The sequence below is a fragment of the Argopecten irradians genome, chromosome 4, assembly GCF_041381155.1.
Source record: "Argopecten irradians isolate NY chromosome 4, Ai_NY, whole genome shotgun sequence".
Classification (NCBI taxonomy): domain Eukaryota; kingdom Metazoa; phylum Mollusca; class Bivalvia; order Pectinida; family Pectinidae; genus Argopecten; species Argopecten irradians.
Window position 1 is genome coordinate 4,904,613 of NC_091137.1, and position 27,101 is coordinate 4,931,713.

The 27,101-nt window shown below is 34.9% G+C and overlaps 1 protein-coding gene across 1 annotated transcript in view; it reads left to right on the forward strand.

Moving 5' to 3' along the window:
* The window catches only part of LOC138322056 (mucin-4-like), a gene marked incomplete at its 5' end in the record, with an annotated part of 74,352 nt that overhangs the window by 37,214 nt on the left and 10,037 nt on the right, over positions 1–27,101 (forward strand). The window contains 27 exons of the mRNA XM_069266111.1: positions 2,697–2,866; positions 3,501–3,662; positions 3,879–4,001; positions 4,305–4,430; positions 10,065–10,187; positions 10,517–10,633; positions 12,457–12,711; positions 12,980–13,111; positions 13,466–13,591; positions 13,940–14,065; positions 14,295–14,426; positions 14,954–15,202; positions 15,679–15,801; positions 16,109–16,234; positions 17,076–17,192; positions 17,433–17,552; positions 17,746–18,012; positions 18,277–18,537; positions 18,909–19,031; positions 19,225–19,482; positions 19,740–20,003; positions 21,666–21,932; positions 22,683–22,952; positions 23,542–23,811; positions 24,436–24,693; positions 25,159–25,182; positions 25,764–25,885. Of these exons, the coding sequence (XP_069122212.1) occupies positions 2,697–2,866; positions 3,501–3,662; positions 3,879–4,001; positions 4,305–4,430; positions 10,065–10,187; positions 10,517–10,633; positions 12,457–12,711; positions 12,980–13,111; positions 13,466–13,591; positions 13,940–14,065; positions 14,295–14,426; positions 14,954–15,202; positions 15,679–15,801; positions 16,109–16,234; positions 17,076–17,192; positions 17,433–17,552; positions 17,746–18,012; positions 18,277–18,537; positions 18,909–19,031; positions 19,225–19,482; positions 19,740–20,003; positions 21,666–21,932; positions 22,683–22,952; positions 23,542–23,811; positions 24,436–24,693; positions 25,159–25,182; positions 25,764–25,885 (4,711 nt within the window). The remainder of the gene's footprint in view (positions 1–2,696; positions 2,867–3,500; positions 3,663–3,878; positions 4,002–4,304; positions 4,431–10,064; positions 10,188–10,516; positions 10,634–12,456; positions 12,712–12,979; positions 13,112–13,465; positions 13,592–13,939; positions 14,066–14,294; positions 14,427–14,953; positions 15,203–15,678; positions 15,802–16,108; positions 16,235–17,075; positions 17,193–17,432; positions 17,553–17,745; positions 18,013–18,276; positions 18,538–18,908; positions 19,032–19,224; positions 19,483–19,739; positions 20,004–21,665; positions 21,933–22,682; positions 22,953–23,541; positions 23,812–24,435; positions 24,694–25,158; positions 25,183–25,763; positions 25,886–27,101) is intronic.

Here is a 27,101-nt window from a genome sequence, read left to right on the forward strand (position 1 = left end):
CGTAATACAATTTATAGAATAAGTTTATGTTGCCTTACAATGGTGTATGCAGATTTCTGAAATATTTACCTAAATAGGAATTTGGAGTTAACCCTTTGATAATTTAGTTTTAAAGCTATATTTGTGTGATATAATTAATTGACGCCTTTTACATTTCAAGATGAAACAATAATAAACGTTTATGTTTTTATTCATAGAAAAACAAATGTTGGAGTAGCTGATTTAGATAAACATCATAAAATTGTCATTTGGCGTGATATGTGTAATGCACTCGACGTATGTATTCAATCCTTGAGTTTTAGAGTTTCAGTGATTTTGTACTGCAGAATTTCACATAATTAAAAACATAATACATATTGAAGACATTCTACACTAACAGTCGATTATCACGAATTTATTTAAAACAAGTTTGCACGGAAAAACTAGATTAGAATCCTCGACTGCAGTACCACGATACTATGGCCGTATGTATAACGGGTTTGATATGACGAATTTTTGTTCCTGATAAACTTGTTTTGGGGCCTGGTAACTTCACTTTTTAAAGAAATTAAACACTTATTGAGCAAATTGCAAATGAATGATGAACTTTTTTTCTGAACGATGAACTTATCTTTTGTTTTCAACAATAAAAGACTTTATTGTCTTTTGGAAGAAAAAAAAAACAAAAAAAACACTGCTTTCTGGTGAACACAGTAGTATCTGAGAATAAAATGTATCAAGTTGAAACTTTCTGTATTTCTACCGAAGTCATTTTTGAGAAAAAGATATATATAAACATTTTTATTTAACGAACTACTTGTATAAGAAATTGCAGTGCCGGGGTCCCTTGTGATTCGTTATAAACAAGTCGTCCTATGTATATCTATCACTGTAATGTAGTCTTTTTCCCAAAAAATATTATTCAAAAGACATGTGAATAATAATAATATCTTCCTTTCAAAGAAGGCCTCACAAAGCAATTTCCTTTTTAAAATAGATTATTCTAAATCTTGCACTCAAACTTTCACCTTTTCACATTAGTTACATATTCATCATTTACTCATTATTCCCTCTCAATCATCCATATTCATTCACGATTAATTGATACATATAATTACAAATAATTAATTTACATTGTGTATACAAGTTAGTTGATTATCCATCAAATATGTCAGGGGAGACAACTCTTACATAGAAAAAATAGGTAAAAAGGGATACTACTCCATTTCTTATACAAAAGGCTATCTCTCTTTTGATGATTTCAGTGATACTATATAAAATTACTTTTTCATTTGAAATGACTTTATTAAAAATTTAACTTTTAAACAACCAATAAGACTTATTTTTAAAGATTCAGTTGGCGAGTATCCAATATGAAAAGCTCAATAGTATTAAAACTGATATCAACAGCAATACATAATAGTACTTGATTAAAAGTCCTTGTCTTCCATATAACCCACTTAGCTGTAATTATGAATGTGTTGGAGATTGCATTTTTCCATAAATCATCAGTGCACTCTCCGTGCATCATTTTCTCTTCATCAATATTCCATTTTATATTTACGGTGTCAACATTTTTGATTATATTTAAAGGCCCAATACCTTTCTGAAACGGCTTTTAATTTTTTAAATTTTAAAATACTGTTAATAATACACTTATCATCATCTTCAGAACAATTTGATAAAATAAAGAAAATGTTTATTTTCATAACGCGGGTCGTATTATGTCGTCCTAAATACCACTCGGTATTTGACTATCACTGCGCCAGACGGCAAAACAGCGAAATGAATCCCACAGGTATCATATATTACGCAGGAAATCTTGCATATATTTGGTGTTGTAACCTGATATTTGGCCATCGATATGTATTTTCTTATGTTATTTATGTTTTAAGAAAACTTTTTATTTTGCTCCGGAAAGGTAGTGTGCCTTGAACAATTGTGTTGCGAGGCTAATTCAACATGAAGCGCTAACGCACTTCATGGAATTGGCCTCTGTCCAGTTTGCATTTATATTGGCTATGAATACCAACTGAAAGACGTTCAATGCTTAAAATGACGTCATACTTAGCGCTTGAAGTTAATAGGCTATATAATTTCAAACTGCGCATGGTAAGGTTACAAAGTGGGACTGAGGTAAAAATGTAAATATTGCTCTTTTACCGTATCATCTTACCCACATGTACAAGTGCTTTCTCTGTATCTCTTTCTGTAGAGTTGAAGCGACAAACGATCTCGGGTCATGCTTTCTCTGTATCTCTTTCTGTAGAGTTGAAGCGACAAACGATCTCGGGTCATCCCTGTAGTCTTAATATATTTCTGTAGGGTTGAAGCGACAAACGATCTCTATTCATACATGAACTCTTAATTTCTTCATGTAGGGTTGAAGCGACAACCGATCTCGGTTCATTCCTGTAGTCTTAATATATTTCTGTAGGGTTGAAGCGACAAACGATCTCTATTCATACATGAACTCTTAATTTCTTCATGTAGGGTTGAAGCGACAAACGATCTCGGGTCATCCCTGTAGTCTTAATATATTTCTGTAGGGTTGAAGCGACAAACGATCTCTATTCATACATGAACTCTTAATTTCTTCATGTAGGGTTGAAGCGACAGGCGATCTCGGTTCATTCCTGTATTCTTGATGTGTTTCTGTAGGGTTGAAGCGACAGGCGATCTCGGTTCATTCCTGTATTCTTGATGTGTTTCTGTAGGGTTGAAGCGACAGATGATCTCGGTTCAAACGCCCCACCCATAGACGTGTCCATTTTGCTCTGTACGTTATGTTCGGGAAATGGAAATTGTACAGATAATGTTCGTCCAGGCCAGAACGATACCACTAATTTTCAACTTCTCGAATGCGAATGCTTTACTGGATATTCAGGTAGTATTCGATATATACATTTGATATAAATAAGATAGGAGAAAGATATACGAAACATCATAGACATGATATCGATTGATATACATTAATTGTTGTACTGCCTTAATACGACAATATTTTGACGTTTGTTTGTGAGGTACGTCATACAGTCATTGAAATTTTGACAAAAGTGTATTGTCACCATGCTAAAAAGTTCTCCTGAACATATCGTATTGACAACAATTTACATTTTATTTCCATGTTAACTGTACTATTAAAACTTGTGAAACCTTGTTTCATGATGAATAACAGCTATATTTCATCACAGTTGCCACCCCACGGGATGAAATATAACCGTTAAACCGGAAACAAGGGAATAGTCTATTTATTATATTTCAATGTCGCTATATTAGACGCCAACTGATGCCAGTGAAAAATAACATATCATGCAACAATTGAAAATGTAAAATTTAAAAGAAGATGTACGTAATACTAATTGTAAATGCTCTGTTCTGATTGGTCAATATTGAGTGAACGTTTCAAAAGATATTGTTTTACTCTGGTGAAATAATCCCACATCTATTTTCGCCATAAAACTTTATGTTTCACTCTGAAAATAGTAATAAAATATGTTTATCAACGTGCTTATGTTAAGGCGATGAGTGCGAAACTGACACTGATGCCTGCTTAGAGTCACCATGCGCTAGAGACCAGAATTGTACGGATTTAACCCCAGCAGAACAAGTGGCATTGAATAGGGGATACAATTGTTCTGAATGCCCTTTAGGATACAACGAAGTCAATGCTCAGTGTACAGGTGAGTGAAGTTCATTTTCATAACGAAATTTCGAGGGCAAAATTGCAGATATGGTAGAGATATTCTAATGATAATGGCTATAATATATCCATTATCCAACGTTTGTAAAACTTGATTGATGTAACACTTGTGGTTTGATAAATTATGTTTTCTGAATTGTTTTTCTAAAATGTAGTTGGTTGTAGTGTGTAATTTGAAGGTATGTTTATAATCCAGACAAAGATGAATGTGCCTTGGATACTGATAACTCCTGTAATCAAAACTGCACGAATACGGTTGGAAGTTACGAATGTTTCTGTCAGAATGGCTTCCGGCTCAAAGATGCCTTCAACTGTATAGGTAGGTATCAAGTCTGTCCCGCCGATTGATGTTGTTTTAACTTACAACAAAACAATATGTTGGTACACTGGAATTTTATTAGCAAGACTGACGTCGTATTTGACGTAGAATATCAAAGTGAATATAATTATATAATGTGCTGTCATCAGACAAACTAAGCTGATGGAATACAGTATATATGTTCACACATGGATGAGCATTTGTATGAGTGCTGCATTTATTTATAAGTGTGCCATTTTAAATATAGTGCTGTATTGTTATTATCACCATGACAACAAGCTAATTTCCCATTTTCCCATCCAGATATCAATGAGTGTGTTGAGGAGACTGATGGCTGCGAGCAGAACTGTAACAACTTTGATGGCGGCTTCTCATGTTCCTGCGTATATGGCTATGATTTAAAGAATGACACCAAGACATGTGAACAAGGTATGTATATTGAATATTTGAAAAAGTACGTAACATGTCAGCTATAATTATCATGATAATTAGATTATGACTGGATATAACTACTCGCTATTTGTGCTTTAATTCAGATAACCTTATCACTATCATAAAATACAAATATTCTTGGGTTTTTTTAACTTTGACAAGAACATAATGCACTAACTGTCTGACATACAATAGGTGATTTAGGTAAATCTGGGTGGTTTTCTTCTCCTTGCACTAACTGTCTGACATTCAATAGGTGATTTAGGTAAATCTGGGTGGTTTTCTTCTCCTTGCACTAACTGTCTGACATTCAATAGGTGATTTAGGTAAATCTGGGTGGTTTTCTTCTCCTTGCACTAACTGTCTGACATTCAATAGGTGATTTAGGTAAATCTGGGTGGTTTTCTTCTCCTTGCACTAACTGTCTGACATTCAATAGGTGATTTAGGTAAATCTGGGTGGTTTTCTTCTCCTTGCACTAACTGTCTGACATTCAATAGGTGATTTAGGTAAATCTGGGTGGTTTTCTTCTCCTTGCACTAACTGTCTGACATTCAATAGGTGATTTAGGTAAATCTGGGTGGTTTTCTTCTCCTTGCACTAACTGTCTGACATTCAATAGGTGATTTAGGTAAATCTGGGTGGTTTTCTTCTCCTTGCACTAACTGTCTGACATTCAATAGGTGATTTAGGTAAATCTGGGTGGTTTTCTTCTCCTTGCACTAACTGTCTGACATTCAATAGGTGATTTAGGTAAATCTGGGTGGTTTTCTTCTCCTTGCACTAACTGTCTGACATTCAATAGGTGATTTAGGTAAATCTGGGTGGTTTTCTTCTCCTTGCACTAACTGTCTGACATTCAATAGGTGATTTAGGTAAATCTGGGTGGTTTTCTTCTCCTTGCACTAACTGTCTGACATTCAATAGGTGATTTAGGTAAATCTGGGTGGTTTTCTTCTCCTTGCACTAACTGTCTGACATTCAATAGGTGATTTAGGTAAATCTGGGTGGTTTTCTTCTCCTTGCACTAACTGTCTGACATTCAATAGGTGATTTAGGTAAATCTGGGTGGTTTTCTTCTCCTTGCACTAACTGTCTGACATTCAATAGGTGATTTAGGTAAATCTGGGTGGTTTTCTTCTCCTTGCACTAACTGTCTGACATTCAATAGGTGATTTAGGTAAATCTGGGTGGTTTTCTTCTCCTTGCACTAACAATCTGACATTCAATAGGTGATTTAGGTAAATCTGGGTGGTTTTCTTCTCCTTGCACTAACTGTCTGACATTCAATAGGTGATTTAGGTAAATCTGGGTGGTTTTCTTCTCCTTGCACTAACTGTCTGACATTCAATAGGTGATTTAGGTAAATCTGGGTGGTTTTCTTCTCCTTGCACTAACTGTCTGACATTCAATAGGTGATTTAGGTAAATCTGGGTGGTTTTCTTCTCCTTGCACTAACAATCTGACATTCAATAGGTGATTTAGGTAAATCTGGGTGGTTTTCTTCTCCTTGCACTAACAATCTGACATTCAATAGGTGATTTAGGTAAATCTGGGTGGTTTTCTTCTCCTTGCACTAACAATCTGACATTCAATAGGTGATTTAGGTAAATCTGGGTGGTTTTCTTCTCCTTGCACTAACAATCTGACATTCAATAGGTGATTTAGGTAAATCTGGGTGGTTTTCTTCTCCTTGCACTAACAATCTGACATTCAATAGGTGATTTAGGTAAATCTGGGTGGTTTTCTTCTCCTTGCACTAACAATCTGACATTCAATAGGTGATTTAGGTAAATCTGGGTGGTTTTCTTCTCCTTGCACTAACAATCTGACATTCAATAGGTGATTTAGGTAAATCTGGGTGGTTTTCTTCTCCTTGCACTAACTGTCTGACATTCAATAGGTGATTTAGGTAAATCTGGGTGGTTTTCTTCTCCTTGCACTATCTGACATTCAATAGGTGATTTAGGTGGGTGGTTTTCTTCTCCTTGCACTAACCTCTGCATTCAATAGGTGATTTAGGTAAATCTGGGTGGTTTTCTTCTCCTTGCACTAACTGTCTGACATTCAATAGGTGATTTAGGTAAATCTGGGTGGTTTTCTTCTCCTTGCACTAACTGTCTGACATTCAATAGGTGATTTAGGTAAATCTGGGTGGTTTTCTTCTCCTTGCACTAACTCTGACATTCAATAGGTGATTTAGGTAAATCTGGGTGGTTTTCTTCTCCTTGCACTAACTGTCTGACATTCAATAGGTGATTTAGGTAAATCTGGGTGGTTTTCTTCTCCTTGCACTAACTGTCTGACATTCAATAGGTGATTTAGGTAAATCTGGGTGGTTTTCTTCTCCTTGCACTAACAATCTGACATTCAATAGGTGATTTAGGTAAATCTGGGTGGTTTTCTTCTCCTTGCACTAACTGTCTGACATTCAATAGGTGATTTAGGTAAATCTGGGTGGTTTTCTTCTCCTTGCACTAACTGTCTGACATTCAATAGGTGATTTAGGTAAATCTGGGTGGTTTTCTTCTCCTTGCACTAACTGTCTGACATTCAATAGGTGATTTAGGTAAATCTGGGTGGTTTTCTTCTCCTTGCACTAACTGTCTGTCAACGCCTATTTCTGAAGAATTTTTAAAACAAAAGTCAAATTGGCAGTTTTTAGAATAACGTGAAAACTATACAAGAATTTTAATCAACTGAAGATTATGATGTCGTTATTCTAATTTGATTCTCATACTGGGTTTTTTTTTAAACTTTATTCATACAATATCCCCTATAGTACTATGATAATTCCCTAATATTCTAATCCTACAATATCCCCTATTGTATTATGATAATTCCCTAACATTCCAATCCTACAATATCCCCTACAGTATTATGATAATTCCTTAACATTCAATCCTCCAATATCTCTCCTAGTATTATGATAAATCCCTAATATTTTAATCCTACAATATCCCCTATAATATTATGATAATCCCCTAACATTCTAATTCTACCATATCCCCAATAATGTCATGATAATTTCCTAACAACCCAATCCTACAATATCCCTATAGTATTATGATTATTCCCTAACAGTCCAATCCTACAAAATACCCTATAGTATTATGATAATTCCCTAACATTCCAATCCCACAATATCCCTATAGTATTATGATAATTTCCTAACATTCTTATCCTACAATATCCCCCATGGTATTATGGTAATTCGCTAACATTCTTATCCTACAATATCTCCTATAGTATTATGATAATTTCCAAGCATTCCAATCCTGCAATATCTTCTTTCGTATTATGATAATTCTCTAACATTCTTATCCTACAATATCCCCCATGGTATTATGGTAATTCGCTAACATTCTTATCCTACAATATCCCCCATGGTATTATGATAATTCCCTAACATTCTTATCCTACAATATCCCCCATGGTATTATGGTAATTCGCTAACATTCTTATCCTACAATATCTCCTATAGTATTATGATAATTCCCTAACATTCCAATCCTACAATATCCCTATAGTATTATGATAATTCCCTAACATTCTTATCCTACAATATCCCCCATGGTATTATGATAATTCCCTAACATTCTTATCCTACAATATCCCCCATGGTATTATGATAATTCCCTAACATTCTTATCCTACAATATCCCCCATGGTATTATGATAATTCCCTAACATTCTTATCCTACAATATCCCCATGCTCATCCTCAATATCCCATGTATATGTAATTCCTAACATTCTTATCCTACAATATCCCCCATGGTATTATGATAATTCCCTAACATTCTTATCTACAATATCCCCATGGTATTAATAATTCTAACCCTTATCCTACAATATACTCCCCATGGTATTATGGTAATTCCCTAACATTCTTATCCTACAATATCCCCATGGTATTATAATTCCCTAACATTCTTATCCTACAATATCCCTATAGTATTATGTAATTCCCTAACATTCTTATCCTACAATATCCCCATGGTATTATGTAATTCGCTAACATTCTTATCCTACAATATCCCTATGGTATTATGGTAATTCCCTAACATTCTTATCCTACAATATCCCCCATGGTATTATATGGTAATTGCTAACATTCTATCCTACAATATCCCTAAACATGGAGTAATTCCTAACATCATCCAAATATAGTATTATGTAATTCCCTAACATTCTATCCTACAATATCCCCATGGTATTATGTAATTCCTAACATTCTTATCCTACATTCCTATAATCCTACATTCTATCCTACAATATCCCCATGGTATTATGATAATTCCCTAACATTCTTATCCTACAATATCCCTATGTATTATGTAATTCCCTAACATTCTTATCCTACAATATCCCCCATGGTATTATGTAATTCCCTAACATTCATCCTACAATATCCCTATAGTATTATGATAATTCCCTAACATTCCAATCCTACAATATCCCCTATAGTATTATGATAATTCCCTAACATTCCAATCCTACAATATCCCCTATGGTATTATGGTAATTCCCTAACATTCTTATCCTACAATATCCCCTATAGTATTATGATAATTCCCTAACATTCCAATCCTACAATATCCCCCATGTATTATTATACACAAATAATTCCCTAACATTCTATCCTACAATATCCCCAATCTATCTACAATATCCCCCATTATTATGGTATTATGATAAATTCATCCTACAAAACTATTAGTATTATTGTAATTCCCTAACATTCTTATCCTACAATATCCCCATGGTATTATGTAATTCCTAACATTCATCCACAATATTCCTATAGTATTATGTAATTCCCTAACATTCATCCTACAATATCCCCTACAGTATTATGATAATTCCCTAACATTCCAATCCTACAATATCCCCTACAGTATTATGATAATTCCCTAACATTCCAATCCTACAATATCCCCTACAGTATTATGATAATTCCCTAACATTCCAATCCTACAATATCCCCTACAGTATTATGATAATTCCCTAACATTCCAATCCTACAATATCCCCTACAGTATTATGATAATTCCCTAACATTCTTATCCACAATATCTCCTATAGTATTATGGTAATTCCCTAACATTCCAATCCTACAATATCCCCTACAGTATTATGATAATTCCCTAACATTCTAATCGTACAATATCCCCTATAGTATTATGATAATTCCCTAACATTCTAATCCTACAATATCCCCTACAGTATTATGATAATTCCCTAACATTCTAATCGTACAATATCCCCTATAGTATTATGATAATTCCCTAACATTCCAATCCTACAATATCCCCTACAGTATTATGATAATTCCCTAACATTCTAATCCTACAATATCCCCTACAGTATTATGATAATTCCCTAACATTCTAATCGTACAAAATCCCCTATAGTATTATGATTCCCAATAGTATTATGATATTTCGCTAACATTAATACTGCAATATCTCTATAGTATTATGATAAATTCCATGTAATTTGGTGTCATGCTACCCCCAAGTCGTTTTACATGTGACAATTAATTAAAATTCACATCGATATACGTTCCAGATCGTCTGATATGTTATGATTGCGTCTTACTGTTCTTTGCTCCTTTTTGTCCATTTAGTTCTCGACTTATGTGCACAAGAAAACAAGACATGTGAGTACGCATGCTCGAACAGTTCGGGATCGGTTGAGTGCATCTGTCCAGGTGGATTCGAATTACACGCAAATCAACAAAATTGTTCAGGTAAATGCATTAAATATTTCACCTAATTTTCTAATATTTGGCATAAATATAACGTATCCAGTTAAAATTGATATGTATTTTCATGTAATCATATATACAATTTGATCTAACAATACTGCTCTAATAGGCTTACTAGTGTCTAAACCATTTATCTTACATCGTGACGCACATTTCAGAGAGTTTTGTACACGTAGCATGTCACTGTGAAATACTGAGACGTTGTCACCTGTATGAGTTCTATCACTGTGTCATACACAGTTCTTTATTTGTTTAATATAAAAGTTTTCATTATGTTTATCTTACACATATGTTTGCATTGCGTGTTTTAGACATCGACGAATGCCAAAGGAATATTTGTGGACAAAAATGCACAAACTCTGTTGGAAGCTACGATTGTTCTTGCTTTGATGGGTATTTACTCGCAGCCGACGAGGTCAGCTGTAATGGTGAGTTTTTTTATATGACATAACATACTATGCCATTCTGTTGTGTACAGCATTTGTATGAGCTTGACGAGAATATAGTATGCACGTCATAGAAGTCACTCATCTGATTTATGGAAACATGGACGGGGTGGGCAAACATGTCTTTTTTTGCCCACCCCCCCCCCCCCCCCCCCCCCCCCATTTGAATGAAAAAAAGGGGTCCTCCTGTTCATTTTTGTACTTCATTTTAGAAAATTTTCCGCTGCGAGGCGCGTTTCCTTTAACGTTCAAGCAAGTAATATTCAAATCGTTGATAATGAAAATTCAATACACACGAACTATACTAAAAATGTCCATCAAGGGATTATACTATTTCAAAAAATGCTTCTTAAAAGATTAATTTGTTTATATGTCTTAGCAAGACAATCAATTCATTGTTATTTTGAGTTACACAACAATTTGCCGATTTTGTGAATCCGGTATGTTCCGTTGCATAATGGTATGACGACACTCACAATTATCATTTCTAAATGCAGGTAACTTTAAATCGAAATTTTATCGTGTTAAGAACGCTTTAAAATCATTTAAAAAATATCAAACTAATCTCAGCCATTCAAAATCGTAATATTTTTCTCGGGGGAGATCCACGGACCACCAAACAACAAAAAATTGCGCCTTCAGCGCTCGCAAATTCATCAAAATACATCGTAAAACTCATCTCAGCCATTCTAAATTGTAATTTTGTTCCGGGGGAGACCCCCGGACCCACCAAACACCAAAATCACGTGCCTGCGGCACTCGCAAATTCAACAAAATGCATTGTAAAATTCATCTCTCCCATTAATAATCGTACATTTTTTTCCGAGGGTAGACCCCCCCACCCCCCGAACACCAAAATTTCGCGCCTTCGGCGCTCGCTAAATCATAAATTCTAAATCATAATACTTTTTTTCCGGGGGATACCACGGACCCCCCAAATTCCCACGCTAATTTTCATATTCATTAATTTCCTGTTAGCGACGCCACTTTTTATATAGAACTTGTACAAGGATTATATGTAATGATATATGAAAAAATCAAGTATCTCCTGTGGCGCACGAGGGGGGGGGGGTTGTTACGAAAAATTGAGGACCTTTGACACCCCCCCGACACCCCCCATTACGTTTCATATTCCTACGCCACTGATATATTAAGGATTAACAGCGAGTTTGATGCTATAGATAGTAAGTAAAGAATCAAATCATGGCAACAATTTTGACTATAAACAATGTTTTTAAACTGATTAGTTTAAGGAAACATATACTTATCCTGACAATTAAAGTCTGGTCTGTCGTTCGGTCTCTAGTAAACGTTACACATTTTTGAAGTGTTACAGACAGAGATAATAAGTTCAGTTTAAAATATTATCACTCAATAAATACCACACACTGCTTTATGAATACATAGAATATGAAAAGAAAACTTAAGTTTGTCTCATTGCATTGCGAATATAACAGTCACTTGATGATTAAAACTAATTAATGCAGGTATATATAGATTGCGATGTTATCATCTTTTGAATGAAAATTCGTTTTCATTACCAACATGCAAGGGGAGACTTCTCTGCAAATATTTGTAATACTTCTACTTATTAGGTAATTTATTGCAACACGTAACAGTTACAAATTGATTTTGTTTCAAAGCGCGTTAGATTTTAAAACGTGCGACCAATTAATAGTTTATTGGTGATAGCATCAGCAGTAAGTATCAATTTGGACACTTATATGATTTTTTTTAAGTACTTGAAAGCGGTTATATTTATTGATATTTAGTCAGGTAATAAGTGATTTTGTTTCGTTTTCAAGTATGCCCAGATGACAAATGGGGCCCTGACTGTGTCAACGAATGTACCTGTGATGAAAGCGGGGCGGTGGCTTGTGACCCAGCCTCAGGTTGTCAATGTCGAGCTGGTTATGAAGGTCCGACCTGTGGTACTGACATTGATGAATGTGTAGTGACACCAGATATCTGCGGTGTAGATAAGTTATGTAGGAATATTCCGGGATCTTTTGAATGTTACTGTCCAAGTGGATTCCAGCTAGTCGACAACGCATGTGTTGGTATGTATATAGTTCAATATCAAATTATAAAGATAGACAAATGCAATCAGTTATAGTATTTCAAAGTTATATTTAGTGGTTCAGCCAGAACCAACATGTTAACAGACTCATTTTAATCTAATGAAACTAATCGCAATATTTGTTTCCTATCGTTTCTTTTTACCAAAGCTAAAATGAATGTTAGTTGGAAACATTGCTTCGCTTAAACTAGCAGGTCGTATGTGACGGAAGTTGTTGTTGATATGTACAATATATCATTTTCTTTTAGATATTTTGGAGTGTGCTTCAGAGGTAACAAACAACTGTTCCGCCGTTCGCTCGACTTGTCAAGAAACATTAGGAGGATATACATGTGCATGTAAAACTGGGTACAAACAAGATACACCGTTCACATGCATAGGTATAGAACTATTAAAATATCTCATTGATGAATTGGAATCTAAAGCATGCTAATAAATCAAATCTAAATATCATACAAATCAGATAAATTGAGATTGAACTACATCGGGGTATGTTATACAGGTTCTGCTTCAGTTTTGCATTATATTCCCAATATAATTGGTTGACATACCATTAAAGATTCTAACTTATAATATAGAGTTAAGGACATAACATTAATAAAAACTGGTAAAATGATGTACATCATATCAAAAGCAAATTAGCAACTATGTAAAGGAAGTCATTTTAAGGCAGTCCTTTTTTCATTTATAACTTAGAGATGGTAGGTATCATTCATGGCCATTGTTTTATTCAGATATCAATGAGTGTCTAGCCGATGGTGATACTTGTGCTCACGAATGTGTTAACCTCGAAGGCAGTTACAATTGCATTTGTAAACCAGGGTATTTATTGGAAGATGACAGAAGATCATGTATAGAACGTAAGAACCATTTGCTATAAATAATGGATTTAAAATGTTACATATTGTCGATTATGCAAAATGATCACTACATTGTATGTCACAATGATTAATTAAGGCCAAGAAAATTTCACCGAACTGCGTGTGAAAGGTATAATAACGGTATAACGTTAAATATAAACAAATGTACGAATATACAAACCCTAACTTCCCATTAAATTGCACGTCTGAAGTTGAGAATCAGAATTAATGCATCGCATTATCGAAAAAACAGCGTTTTAGTCTTTATAAGATTGCCTCTATTAACGACATTTTTCTTAAATCAACGGCTTGTTTAATTTTTATACTTTTTCTTGTTTTATGTATAAGAAATCAACCCATGTCTAGCCTTCACTGATAAAAATTGTTCCTACGGGTGTGAGGTGATCAATGATCAAGCAGTGTGTTTTTGTCAACGTGGGTCTGATCTGGCACTGGACGGGAAATCCTGCAACGGTAAATATACAAGAGATTAATGTAATTGTCAGAATTGGTCATCCAAATAACAAGAGGATCTTACTATCATACTATCTTAAACATATAAGATGCCTGACATTTCTTGTTCCAAAGGTCTTATATTTAGAATGTTGTTTTAACTGAAAAAAATTTATTATTCAAATATCTTAATGAATTTTTCATACCAGAGAAAATATAAAATTATGTTTGCTAACAATTTGACTTTCAGACATTGATGAATGTAGCAATAGCACCCTAAATTTGTGTTCTACGCCGGAAAGGTGTGTCAACACCGCACCAGGATTTAGTTGTGGCTGTAATGATGGTTTCGAGCTACTGAACGACGGCCGAACATGCAGAGGTAAAACAGATGAATATAATCTGATAAAAGTGTGGTAGTTTATATTCCGAAAATCCCTTCCATGAATTCGGTGACCGCGTATTCGTTATAACGCGTTTTACTTAACGTCATGTTTCTAACTGTGTATGTGATTAGTTGAAATAAATCACTTGACAGGAAATAAAACTATTTCCATCTTTCAATCTTGGGGGCAGGGGAGTTGGATACAATAAATCTTCTTATCACTCTGCCACTGGGGCTATAAATGCATTCAAAAATTTGTTTACATTTATCACGAAGATCAGACATTGCAACTTGACAACAATACACAAAAAAATCGTAAATGATGTAGTGACTCGTCATCGCTACACATTAAATATAGGCTATTGTGTTCATTCTTTTTTATGTTTCAAAATTAATTTGCTTTAAACATAATATGGGTATCAACTTAAAGATATCAAAAAGAGATTAAATCGGCCCAAGTTCAAATCATGTATTTTCATTACCAAATAAACTTATTGGTAACCAATGAATGTCTATCATGCCAGAGTGCGATGAGTTCCATTGGGGACCGGGTTGTCTTAACAACTGTAGCTGTGGTATAGGATCCGAAACCTGTGACAAGTTGTCGGGATGTGTATGCAAACCAGGTTGGGTCGGAGACAAATGTGATGGTGATATCAATGAGTGCACACAAGAGCCGTGTGCCGGCGCCAACGAGGAATGTATTAACTCCCCCGGTTCATACCGCTGTCAATGCAAAAGTGGATATGACAACAGCACCGGCACATGTCAAGGTAAAGAAGACGCTTCGTTTATATACGTTAACTGTTGAAAAAAATGGTTTACCTTTTAACCGTCGTATAGATGATTTATTTCTAAGATATTCGTAAAGATGTATGGTATATAGTGTGGTATAAGATAATATATACAATGAATGAGACCTTTTTGGTAAACAATTGTACACCTGTGATTAGTGTATATATGTGGTCATTGTATGCCAAAATAAAATGTCTTTTTGTATCCATGAAACTGGTTACAGATAAGTATTTTCATGTCTAAGACCGGTGCAATATGAAACCGAATGAGATCGAACTCAGATATTATTCCATTAAATGTGTTGTTGAGGAATATGTCAAATTTAACAGACCTTGATAAACATTTTTCAAAGGAATAATATTCACAATGACAAAATGCGAATATTTTACTTGAAATGTTTTTAACTATGAATTGTTTAGCATTATCCATAAACGATATCATTATTTATTTTTAGATATCAATGAGTGTAGCGTCGGTAGCTCCAGTTGTAGCATGTTATGCGACAATACTCCAGGAAGCTACGTCTGTAGTTGTAACCCCGGGTTCATACTACAGGCCAATGGAAAGTCTTGTGAAGGTATTCAAACGTTTTCTGTAAATTTCTCTCCATTTATCTTTAGAGTAGTATTACAAATAGAATTAGCCATTTAAATTTAAATTAATTATTAAACAAGTAATAAGTAAAACGTCTTGTAATGCGCGGACTTAGGTCATTTTGAAATAATAGGCACACTTATTATTTACAAATGAATGTGGATTTATAGAAAGCAAAGAAAACATCCTGTTCGACATGAACTTGGCTTGTCTGCATTACATAATGATACTATTACAATAAGTCGCAGTAGAACTATTGAGAACCATATTTCACACTAAAATCTTTTTAGACATCAATGAATGTACGACAGAACAGAACAACTGCGATCAAACATGCCTAAATACTATCGGAAGTTATATCTGTAGTTGTGAGGACGGTTTCATAATTGATATGGAGGATCGACAAAGTTGTCTTCGTAAGTATAATCAATCTTAAAGTCTAACTAATTACATGCCAATTATATGGTATTAAATGCTTTATTTGAAATATTGCCTAATGATAGTAATCCACATTCAGTTGCTAGGATACTACGGTACCATCATAAATTCAATCCTAACTACCAATAAGAAATTGTCGTTTCTGATTAGATGATAGAGCGGTGTCATGACTCCATATAAACATGATCCCCTTAATGCATTTCGATTTTTAGAAACCTATAGTAGATTGAATTATACGATTTAAAGTGAATATGTTTTATGTTATACATAGAGGATCTTACATGAGTGGCTATGTAATATAAAATTTATCAAACGAGCTCAATAATTTGATATGTCACAAAACTTTAGGCGAGTGACATATCAAATTATTTTACGAGTTTGATAAATTTCATATTACATACTGTAGTCACGAGTGATTTTATTTATCTCATAGTTTTTATTAACAAAATTACAAGTGAAACTTTATATTACGTCGCTATATAAAGCAGAAGAAGTCCAGCTCGGATGTGGCGTTTCCGTCTACGGAGACAATCATACGACGTCATATATAGATAATGACGTCAAATATAAATATGACGTCATAATAGTGTTATTACACATGTGTTTTACTATATTTATAACATGGCCGTATGACACGGCTAGACGGGCAGCTATGTGATAAAGATAATTTGAATATGCTTATGTGATAAAGATAAATACAGATATTTGCGTCTTCGCGTATAATCAGAGCTTTATGTCCATAACATTTACTCAGATTATGTATCTTCCGTTTTTTCCGCCGTTATTACGCAATAATTTGTTGCTTGATTTAATTCACAGCCAGAGAAAATTGTACTGCAAATGCAACATGCACTCAGATTTGTGCTGTGGTTAATCTTACTGATACTTGTTCCTGCGAAAGTGGATACGACCTACAAGATGGATTTAACTGCACAAGTAAGTCTAGCTCTTCATACAGGTTTTTATTTAGTAAGTTAAACCCACTACTGTTTAAATCAAACCAATGGGTCCGTATGTTCGTTACCGCCACTGATTTTTCTTCTATGTATCACTATGAACTAATTTTCAAATGATTTCTTTGTAATGTTGCATATATACAGGTCATGAACATTAATATAGCAATACTAATAATAATTAGGTGAATGTTCGAAATATAGATATTGCTATTGTTTTCAGATATAAACGAATGCGAAACTCTTAAGCCTTGTGAACAGATATGTACTGACGAAACACCCGGTTACAACTGCTCCTGCAATATTGGATTCAAACTTGACGTCGACATGGTATCTTGTACAGGTAAATTTCAATTTAGATGTTTTGAATGTTCTTACCGCTTCTTATAGTACGTTTTGTCTTTTTTCGACTAAGAGTAAAGAACAGTAATAGTATAACAGTAACAACAGAATGAAGCAACAACCTTTTCCCATTCTTAAAATAGCTAAATTAAAGAAACGCATATATTTTAAAAGTAATTTTGGTATTTTTTCAGAATGTATCGAGGGCAAATATGGTTTCAACTGTGAACAGCCATGTTCCTGCATAACAGACAATGACAATACCATGAGTTGCAATAAGGTGAATGGTTCGTGTATGTGTAACAGTGGCTGGGAAGGAGGTGACTGTGGCACAAACATTAACGAATGTGCCAACTCTTCAATCTGTCCTGTGTTCTCACAATGTCAAGACACAAATGGAAGTTATGTGTGCAATTGCAAGGTTGGATATGTAATGGACTCAACAACAATGACTTGTAATGGTAAGTAAATACATCACTACTGTATAGGTTGCGTAATCTGTTGTAAATGAAGGTTGTCTTGATAAAAATATTAACATAAGGATGAATTTTTAAAAGACGGACTACTATCTCAAACTCACAAGCAGCTTTTAATCAACTTGTGCATATGAAATAAGGACTATATTAGTTTTGTAGGTCTAACAATAGGTAGATGAGCGCGTTTATAATAAAAATGTTGTTTATTTTAGTGTATTTTTATACATAAGTATTGACTTTATCTTACAGTGTGTCCTGCGCGCAAATTTGGATTAAACTGTCAGCAGGATTGTCCTTGTGAGTGGTCCAACGCCCCGTCCTGCAACCACGTGAATGGCACATGTATGTGTGATCCAGGTTGGAATGGGAATGACTGCGGAACAGATGTCAATGAATGTCAGGTGGACCCAACAGTTTGTGGCCCCAATTCAAACTGCACTAACACTCCGGGATCATATGCTTGTGTCTGCAAAAGTGGATACTATAAAGATTCTAACGGCACATGTATAGGTAAATCTGAAGTGAGGACAGCATAACCTAGTGGTGCTACAGCAACAACTGTCTATGCTATTTCATTAATCTTGGTTCCATTGGAAATTATGCAAAAACGAATTGTTTTTTTCGATTGCATAATGAAAATAGATTTAAGATAAATAAATTGCTTGTGAAATCCCCCAGTAAGAAACTTCTTTAAAACAATCCTGTAATATCTGTGTTTAAGTGAAAAGCCTTTCTTTATCCTTTTATTCCCTTTAAAACACACATCGATCTTTCTGCCCAGAGTAAATTAATGATAATGCTTACGATGATGAAAGATGTCGGATATAGTGTAAGTTGAAGAATTTGTAGAAAATCATTATTTTGATAATTTGATATTTTAGATAAACATGAATGTGAACGTGGAGAGGACAACTGTATAGCTACTGCAGACTGTGTCAACACGATTGGCAGTTTCGATTGTGTATGTCAGATAGGCTACTCTGGCGATGGACAAACTTGTACAGGTGAGACCCATCCCATTGTTCCATGAAAATGTTGAAAAGTTTCTTTTTCAATATTGTTATCAAAAAACGTCGTTTGCGTTGTTATTGTTTCTATTAATTTTGATTTTTCATGTTGAAAGTCTTGAATGGTGACTTGCTACGAAATACATTTCAGCAATCAAAGTGCCTAATTACATGCCGTTATACTTTGTAGCATGTGGTCCATTCCTGTTCGGTATCGGCTGTGCAAGTAACTGTAGCTGTAATCAAACGAATTCAGTAGACTGTGATGCTGTAAATGGTGAATGTAACTGCCAGACTGGCTGGAACGGCACTGACTGTAACACTGATATTAACGAGTGTTATAACGATACCTATCCCTGTATAGCCGAGGCGGACTGCCTAAACACTGATGGCAACTATACATGTTCTTGTAAAACTGGTTATTACGGTGATGGATTGACATGTACAGGTATGATGTCATTGAATACTCCATAACAATTATTGTAAGCTATTTAGGTACATTTTACAAAAATCGCTCTTTGCTTACCCAGATATAAACCCACATTACGTAAGCACACAAAAGGACTAAGGAGCCAATCGATTTTAACTTTGCCATTAAATACAAAGCTATAAACAATTGCAAAATGAACAATTCACAATAATTACTTACTGACGATTTGATTCTTTTGGATTCTTATTGCACATGTCTCGTCTCATTTTGTATAGCTTGTACTGGTTTTAACTATGGCGACCAGTGTTCTGAGGTCTGCTCCTGTAACCAAACTAACTCGTATGACTGTGACGGGATGACTGGAGTATGTAACTGTACCACCGGCTGGAATGGAACGGACTGTACAGTCGATGTAAACGAGTGTATAAGTACTACCACTCCTCATAACTGTGCAGCACAAGCAGACTGTATCAACACTGACGGGTTGTTCACATGCGAGTGCAAAGCCGGATACTTTGGGGATGGCATTACATGTACAGGTAGGAATAGTGTTTGTGTCCAACAGATCGAGGTTTATATAGAGGTAGCTTAGTCTAAAATTCTATTTGCTTTACCACCATCTTATATCTATTTGTTATTTGCGTGCAAAAATAATGCTTGCTGAATATTACCTGCTTGTGGGTTTTCTTTTTTGCCTTAAACTAATTCCATGAAGCATAATCTAAACCAGCTTTCTCTTGTGACTACTGAAGCGTGATTGCCGAAACAAGTTCGCGGAAATGAGTTACCTTTCCATGTTACTTTAGGAATGACCTACAAATGTTTACAGAATTACCTTTCCATGTAACTTTAGGAATGACCTACAAATGTTTACAGAATTACCTTTCCATGTTACTTTAGGAATGACCTACAAATGTTTACAGAATTACCTTTCCATGTTACTTTAGGAATGACCTATACATGTTTACAGAATTACCTTTCAATGTTACTTTAGGAATGACCTACAAATGTTTACAGAATTACCTTTCCATGTTACTTTAGGAATGACCTACAAATGTTTACAGAATTACCTTTCAATGTTACTTTAGGAATGACCTACAAATGTTTACAGAGTTACCTTTCCATGTTACTTTAGGAATGACCTATACATGTTTACAGAATTACCTTTCCATGTTACTTTAGGAATGACCTATAAATGTTTACAGAATTACCTTTCCATGTTACTTTAGGAATGACCTACAAATGTTTACAGAATTACCTTTCCATGTTACTTTAGGAATGACCTATACATGTTTACAGAATTACCTTTCAATGTTACTTTAGGAATGACCTACAAATGTTTACAGAATTACCTTTCAATGTTACTTTAGGAATGACCTACAAATGTTTACAGAATTACCTTTCCATGTTACTTTAGGAATGACCTATACATGTTTACAGAATTACCTTTCAATGTTACTTTAGGAATGACCTACAAATGTCTACAGAATTACCTTTCCATGTAACGTTAGGAATGACCTATAAATGTTTACAGAATTACCTTTCCATGTAACTTTAGGAATGACCTATAAATGTCTACAGAATTACCTTTCCATGTAACTTTATGAATGACCTACAAATGTCTACAGAATTACCTTTCCATGTAACTTTAGGAATGACCTACAAATGTCTACAGAATTACCTTTCCATGTAACTTTAGGAATGACCTACAAATGTTTACAGAATTGCTTTATGAATGACCTGGAAATGTCTACAGAATTACCTTTCCATGTTACTTTAGGAATGGCCTATACATTTTTACAGAATAACCTTTACATCTAACTTTAGGAATTACCTATATTTTTAACAGAATTACCAAACTTTGATAGTGAAATTCGTCAAGTAAATCGCATATGAACAAGAGTTAGTTTATTTATAAATTTCTGCTATCCTAAACATAACATTTTTTGACATGTCTCAGATTCTTTACTGATTGAAATTTATATATTTTTTAATCATTTTGTTTCTTACTTCATTTTTGTTTCCATTTTATGACTTGTCACTTTGTTTCAAATGCATCACAAACAATTCCTCATTATTTTACATGCCAATTTAATGTTCATTGCTTTATCACTATTAAAGTGCTTCTTATTCGCTTATAATTCTACATTTATCTCATTATCGCTTTTATATTAACTATTGCTTATGCTTTCTAAATATAGCATGCCCTGCTTTCACATACGGCACGAACTGTTCCAACTGTGCATGTGACCAGGCCAACACGGTGTCATGTGACAGCGTGACGGGTTCATGCACGTGTACCACTGGATGGACAGGCGTGACGTGTGCCACTGATGTAAATGAGTGTACAAGTACACCAGTACAACACAATTGTTCTTCAAGCACGTCCACCTGTCAAAATACTGACGGCTCTTTCATCTGTGCCTGTAACGCGGGGTACTATACAACTGACAATTATAACTGTCAAGGTAAACCTATTCATTTCAATAGCTCTCCTTCTTTTTCGATAGAATACAATAAACGTCATAATATGTTAGATTTTTAGCGTTTGCATCATTACTTCTTTTCAGCTCAGTATTAAAGGCCCAATACCTTTCTGAAATGGCTTTTAATTTTTAAAATGTGAATGTAAAACGAGATCGATAATTTTGTTGAATCGCTAAATTTATTAACTTACCGTTAATACTACAATTATCATCATCTTCTGAACAATTGAATTAAAACAAATAAAACGTTAATTTTCATAACGCGGGTCGTATTATGTTTCCCGCCGTCGTCCTAAATACCACTCGGTAGGTGACTATTACTGCGCCAGACGGCAAAACAGCGAAGTGACTCTCCACAGTTATCATATATTACGCAGGAAATCTTGCATATCTTTGGTGTTGTAACCTGATATTTGGCCATCGATATGTATTTTCTTATGTTATTTATGTTTTTAAGAAAACTTTATGCTCCGGAAAGGTAGTGGGCCTTTAAATTCTTCGCATAATTATTTTTCTCTTTCTAAAACATAATAAGTACCTGTTTGTTTTCTCACCTGACTAACATTTTTATTAACTATCGAATATTTTTCTAAGTATACCATTTACATTAATTTGCTTGCAAATTTAATTTCCATTGCTTTTCATTAGTGTTGCTTATTCGCTTTTAATTCCGCGTTAATCTCACTACCGCTTATACATCCAGTATTGTCTATTTTTTTTTTCTATATGTAGCATGCTCTGCTTTCACATACGGCACGAACTGCTCCTCAAGCTGTGCATGTGACCAGGCCAACACGGTGTCATGTGACAGCGTGACGGGTTCATGCACGTGTACCACTGGATGGACAGGCGTGACGTGTGCCACTGATGTAAATGAGTGTACAAGTACCCCAGTACAACACAATTGTTCTTCAAGCACGTCCACCTGTCAAAATACTGACGGCTCTTTCGTCTGTGCCTGTAACGCGGGGTACTATACAACTGACAATTATAACTGTCAAGGTAGATATCAGTATTATCCCTGGTGATGAGTTCGGAAATGTGCCGCAGTTTGTCTTTTGTAAATCTTGCAATTTCAACCTGCTATTTTCACTAATCTAAGGTAGTTTACACTCGTCCTAAAAACATGAATAGAAGACTACTTTTAGTATAGCCGAAAGTGCCCTAATAGTATAGTGTATTCCTTTGTATATCTGGTTACGACGCAGGTTTTATATTATATTGTAGATGATAATAGCCATTGTATGTGTGGACAATTGCTACAGTAATTGACAAGGATTTCAGCTTTGTTTTAAGCAACTAAAATTGTACGTCATAAACATTTATCATTGTCCGTTAACGTTAGCTACGATTCAACCTCATTCGTATGATATTGTACAGAACGATCTACTCTTAAAGTTTAACGAAATTTCTTTCGTTATCAATTGGCGTTGGGTAGTTTTTCGCGAGATTTTCTTAATTGGTACAATTAATAACGGCTTCAATTGCTGTTTGCAAGAATGTATAATGCTTTGGAAAGTTTGTAATATGCTTGCATGTTTTGGCTTTTACTTAACTATATCAAATGGCTTGTTTTATTCCATATTTATAGCATGCCCTGCTTTCACATACGGCACGAACTGCTCCTCAAGCTGTGCATGTGACCAGGCCAACACGGTGTCATGTGACAGCGTGACGGGTTCATGCACGTGTACCACTGGATGGACAGGCGTGACGTGTGCCACTGATGTAAATGAGTGTACAAGTACCCCGGTACAACACAATTGTTCTTCAAGCACGTCCACCTGTCAAAATACTGACGGCTCTTTCGTCTGTGCCTGTAACGCTGGGTACTATACAACAGACAATTATAACTGTCAAGGTAAAGAATATCTACCAAAATCTTTTATGAAAGTTGAGATATCACAGTTCACTTGACCAATTTTTTTTTTCTACCATATTGCAAAGAAAACAATAGACAAGAATAATGATGTCCTAAACAGTAGTCTCCGCGTGTAAATGTCAGCTGTCTTTTACCTTCCCCGATAAAAGACTAATAGAATTGTTCACCCTCTTCGGGTGAGACAGGGATATCTCAACCAGAGGCTTTGCCGAGTGATTGCCAGCTGTCATGTCTGATATGCATATCAAACGTCAAAGTCACTTTCTGATATGCAGCGTCTGTCATGTTTGATATGCATACCAAACGTCAAAGTCACTTTCTGATATGCAGCGTCTGTCATGTCTGACATGCATACCAAACGTCAAAGTCACTTTCTGATTTGCAGCGTCTGTCATGTCTGACATGCATACCAAACGCCAAAGTCACATTCTGATATGCAGCGTCTGTCATGTCTGACATGCATATCAAACGTCAAAGTCACTTTCTGATGCAGCGTCTATGATTTTGGATAGTCACATACTGCTTAAAGTGTGTCAGTTTTGTGTTAGTACAAACTCAACTATAACATAGAATAACATGTGATACATCTTATGTTATCCACAGAATGTCCCGCGTTTGAATACGGATCCAACTGCTCCTCCAACTGTGACTGTGTTGTTAACAACACCGATAGTTGTGACAGGGTTACAGGTGTTTGTTCGTGTAAAACTGGATGGAACGATACCATATGTGATAACAATATCAATGAGTGTTTGGAGGCTTCACTGAACAATTGTACAGGACTACAACGATGTGTGGACACGGATGGCTCCTACAGATGTGATTGTCTGTATGGCGAACTGTCCTCGGGAACATGTCTAGGTAGGTACAGTAATATAAAGTAAAACAGGTGTATATCTATTACGCTTACAGTGAAATCATGATTATAAAATTCAAGGTTCTTATAAGATGTCCGCAATATGTGTAGAATAAACTATCACTATGTGTTTTGTTTGGTTCCCAGAAGTCAATTATCCCCATGTTCTATATGATATTTTGTTCATAAACTTTAGTCATTGTGTACAGCAATATTGTTTGTGTGTTATCATCTTTAAGTAGCATAACGGTTCAATATTGGGAATTAAATATCGCTCAGATACATGTAGCTATATCAGTGGAACGTCCCGCTACGGGCTTCGACTCGCCTTATTGTAGTTGATCATATACTTGGATAATATTTAATATAAAGTGGCTTTTAAAAGTTTGTTGTGATCAGTTGTCTCTTGCATTAATAACATCTACAAATGCATATGTAATTATTAACAATACAATTATTTGTTATTTCAGAACCAACGACTACCCCTGCACCATGTAAGTGATACCTGAAATGACTGTTATAGCGACATATATATGTATATATCTGTCACACTTACCTGTTGACCGGATAATTACCACAATAAATCATAGTAAATGATACAGTATTACTTATCTAAGTCAACACATGGTAGTAAATAGCTGGTTTTCAATTTGTTTTTTACCTTAGCAACATAACTAACATGTCCAGTCAACAAAGTAACACTGTAGATAAGAATATACCACATTACTTATGGTTCGGTAATGTCGGATACTGTACGATGATTGAGTGTCAGTGAGTAATAGTGCATTGTTTTGGGTTTTCGTAAAAATCGCTGTAGGTGTTCTCCTTAAAATTAATTCGCAATGTATGCTACTTGAATGTATTGAACATTAATCGTAATGTTGTTGTCACTCATCATCGATGAGTTGTGGGATAATATTGATGGTAAATAATACGGTTTCCGTAATAGTTGTCGTTCAATTGTAACCGTATTCGGTTTGAACATTGTTGTTTGGTTTCTGTGAAGGGATGTCAATTACAAAACACACAGACGTGCTAGTTTTTTTTTTACATACATTTATTGTTATTGTTTCAGCTGCGAATGTAACCGCTATTTTTGTGGTTTTTGTACTGGATTACAACGTATCTGATACAATTGACCTTTCGAACCCAGGGCAGCAGGGGTATATCGATCTGATGGTCAATGTGACAGCATCTGTGAGTATATCTTCGTTCACAATCAAAAATGGAAATCAAACTCCATATGACTTTTGGATTTTGTTTCGATGACGCCAGTGTATCATCTGACTGTTTTGTGTGGTCCACCTTTCTGACTGTTTTGTGTGGTCCACCTTTCTGACTGTTTTGTGTTGTCCACCTTAAGGATGTATTCTTCTGAGGTTTCAGTCCCGTTGAAGTCTCGTTTCAACATAGATCAAAGAAGTTATGATATTTTCAAATATAATTTATCAGTATCTGTAGCAAGTTGCCAGTTGCAAGTTTTGTCAAAAAAATACATTTTTATTTTTAGTAGATTTTCTTATACGGGGATTTTAAGAAATGGCCCATTTTGCGGCCATTTTGAAATTGCGTCTTTTTTCGCTTCAGGTAGAGCCACAGTTTTACCATTTTTGGCTGAAATTGTTTTTACTTAAATCATCACTGCGCAAGCAGTTTCAGCTGTATTGAGCCAATTTTTGCTGCAAATCGTTACTAAGTTCGTTGTAATTAAAATATTGAGCATTAGTATATGAAATGATACTGTTTTGTGACTTTAGTTTTACATTTAATGGTGATTTTGGAACTTTTATTTTTTACTTTAATATACTGAAAAATAACAAAAATTCAAATGGGGCAAAAAAGTAAGCACACGGACCCCTTATTTTTCTTCCTGATATAGAAAGAACAACCCTTTCCCTATTCATATACAAAATATTAACAAAAGTTTAATACTGGAACTTTTTCTATAAGGGGTTAAATTTGGCAAAAATGGCTGGAAATGGTGCATTTTGTAGCTCAAAATTAAGGGGTAGGGGTAGAATATGTCGTATTCTGAGAAAAACTATTTGCCTTATTAACCAAAACTGGTATATTTTAAAAGAAGACTACTAGAAAATGAATTCTACAAACATCCATACATATCAAACACCTCATTAGGAAATTATGACTTTAATCTCTATCTTATACGGTCAAAACGGCAAAATTCCCATAAAATCCAATATTTTGGCAACTAGGTATCTTTGAGTGGCAATAGCTCAAAAACGAGCACACGGACATATGTTTTTTATTCCATTTTCTTTTATCGTATGAACTCCTTTTTCCAAAAATCAATATGAGAAAAAAAGTTTAATACAAGAAAATTTTGACTTCTCAGAGGACTACATCCTTAATGCCCACTGATGTTGTTAAACTTATGTTGTAATCAGAGAACACG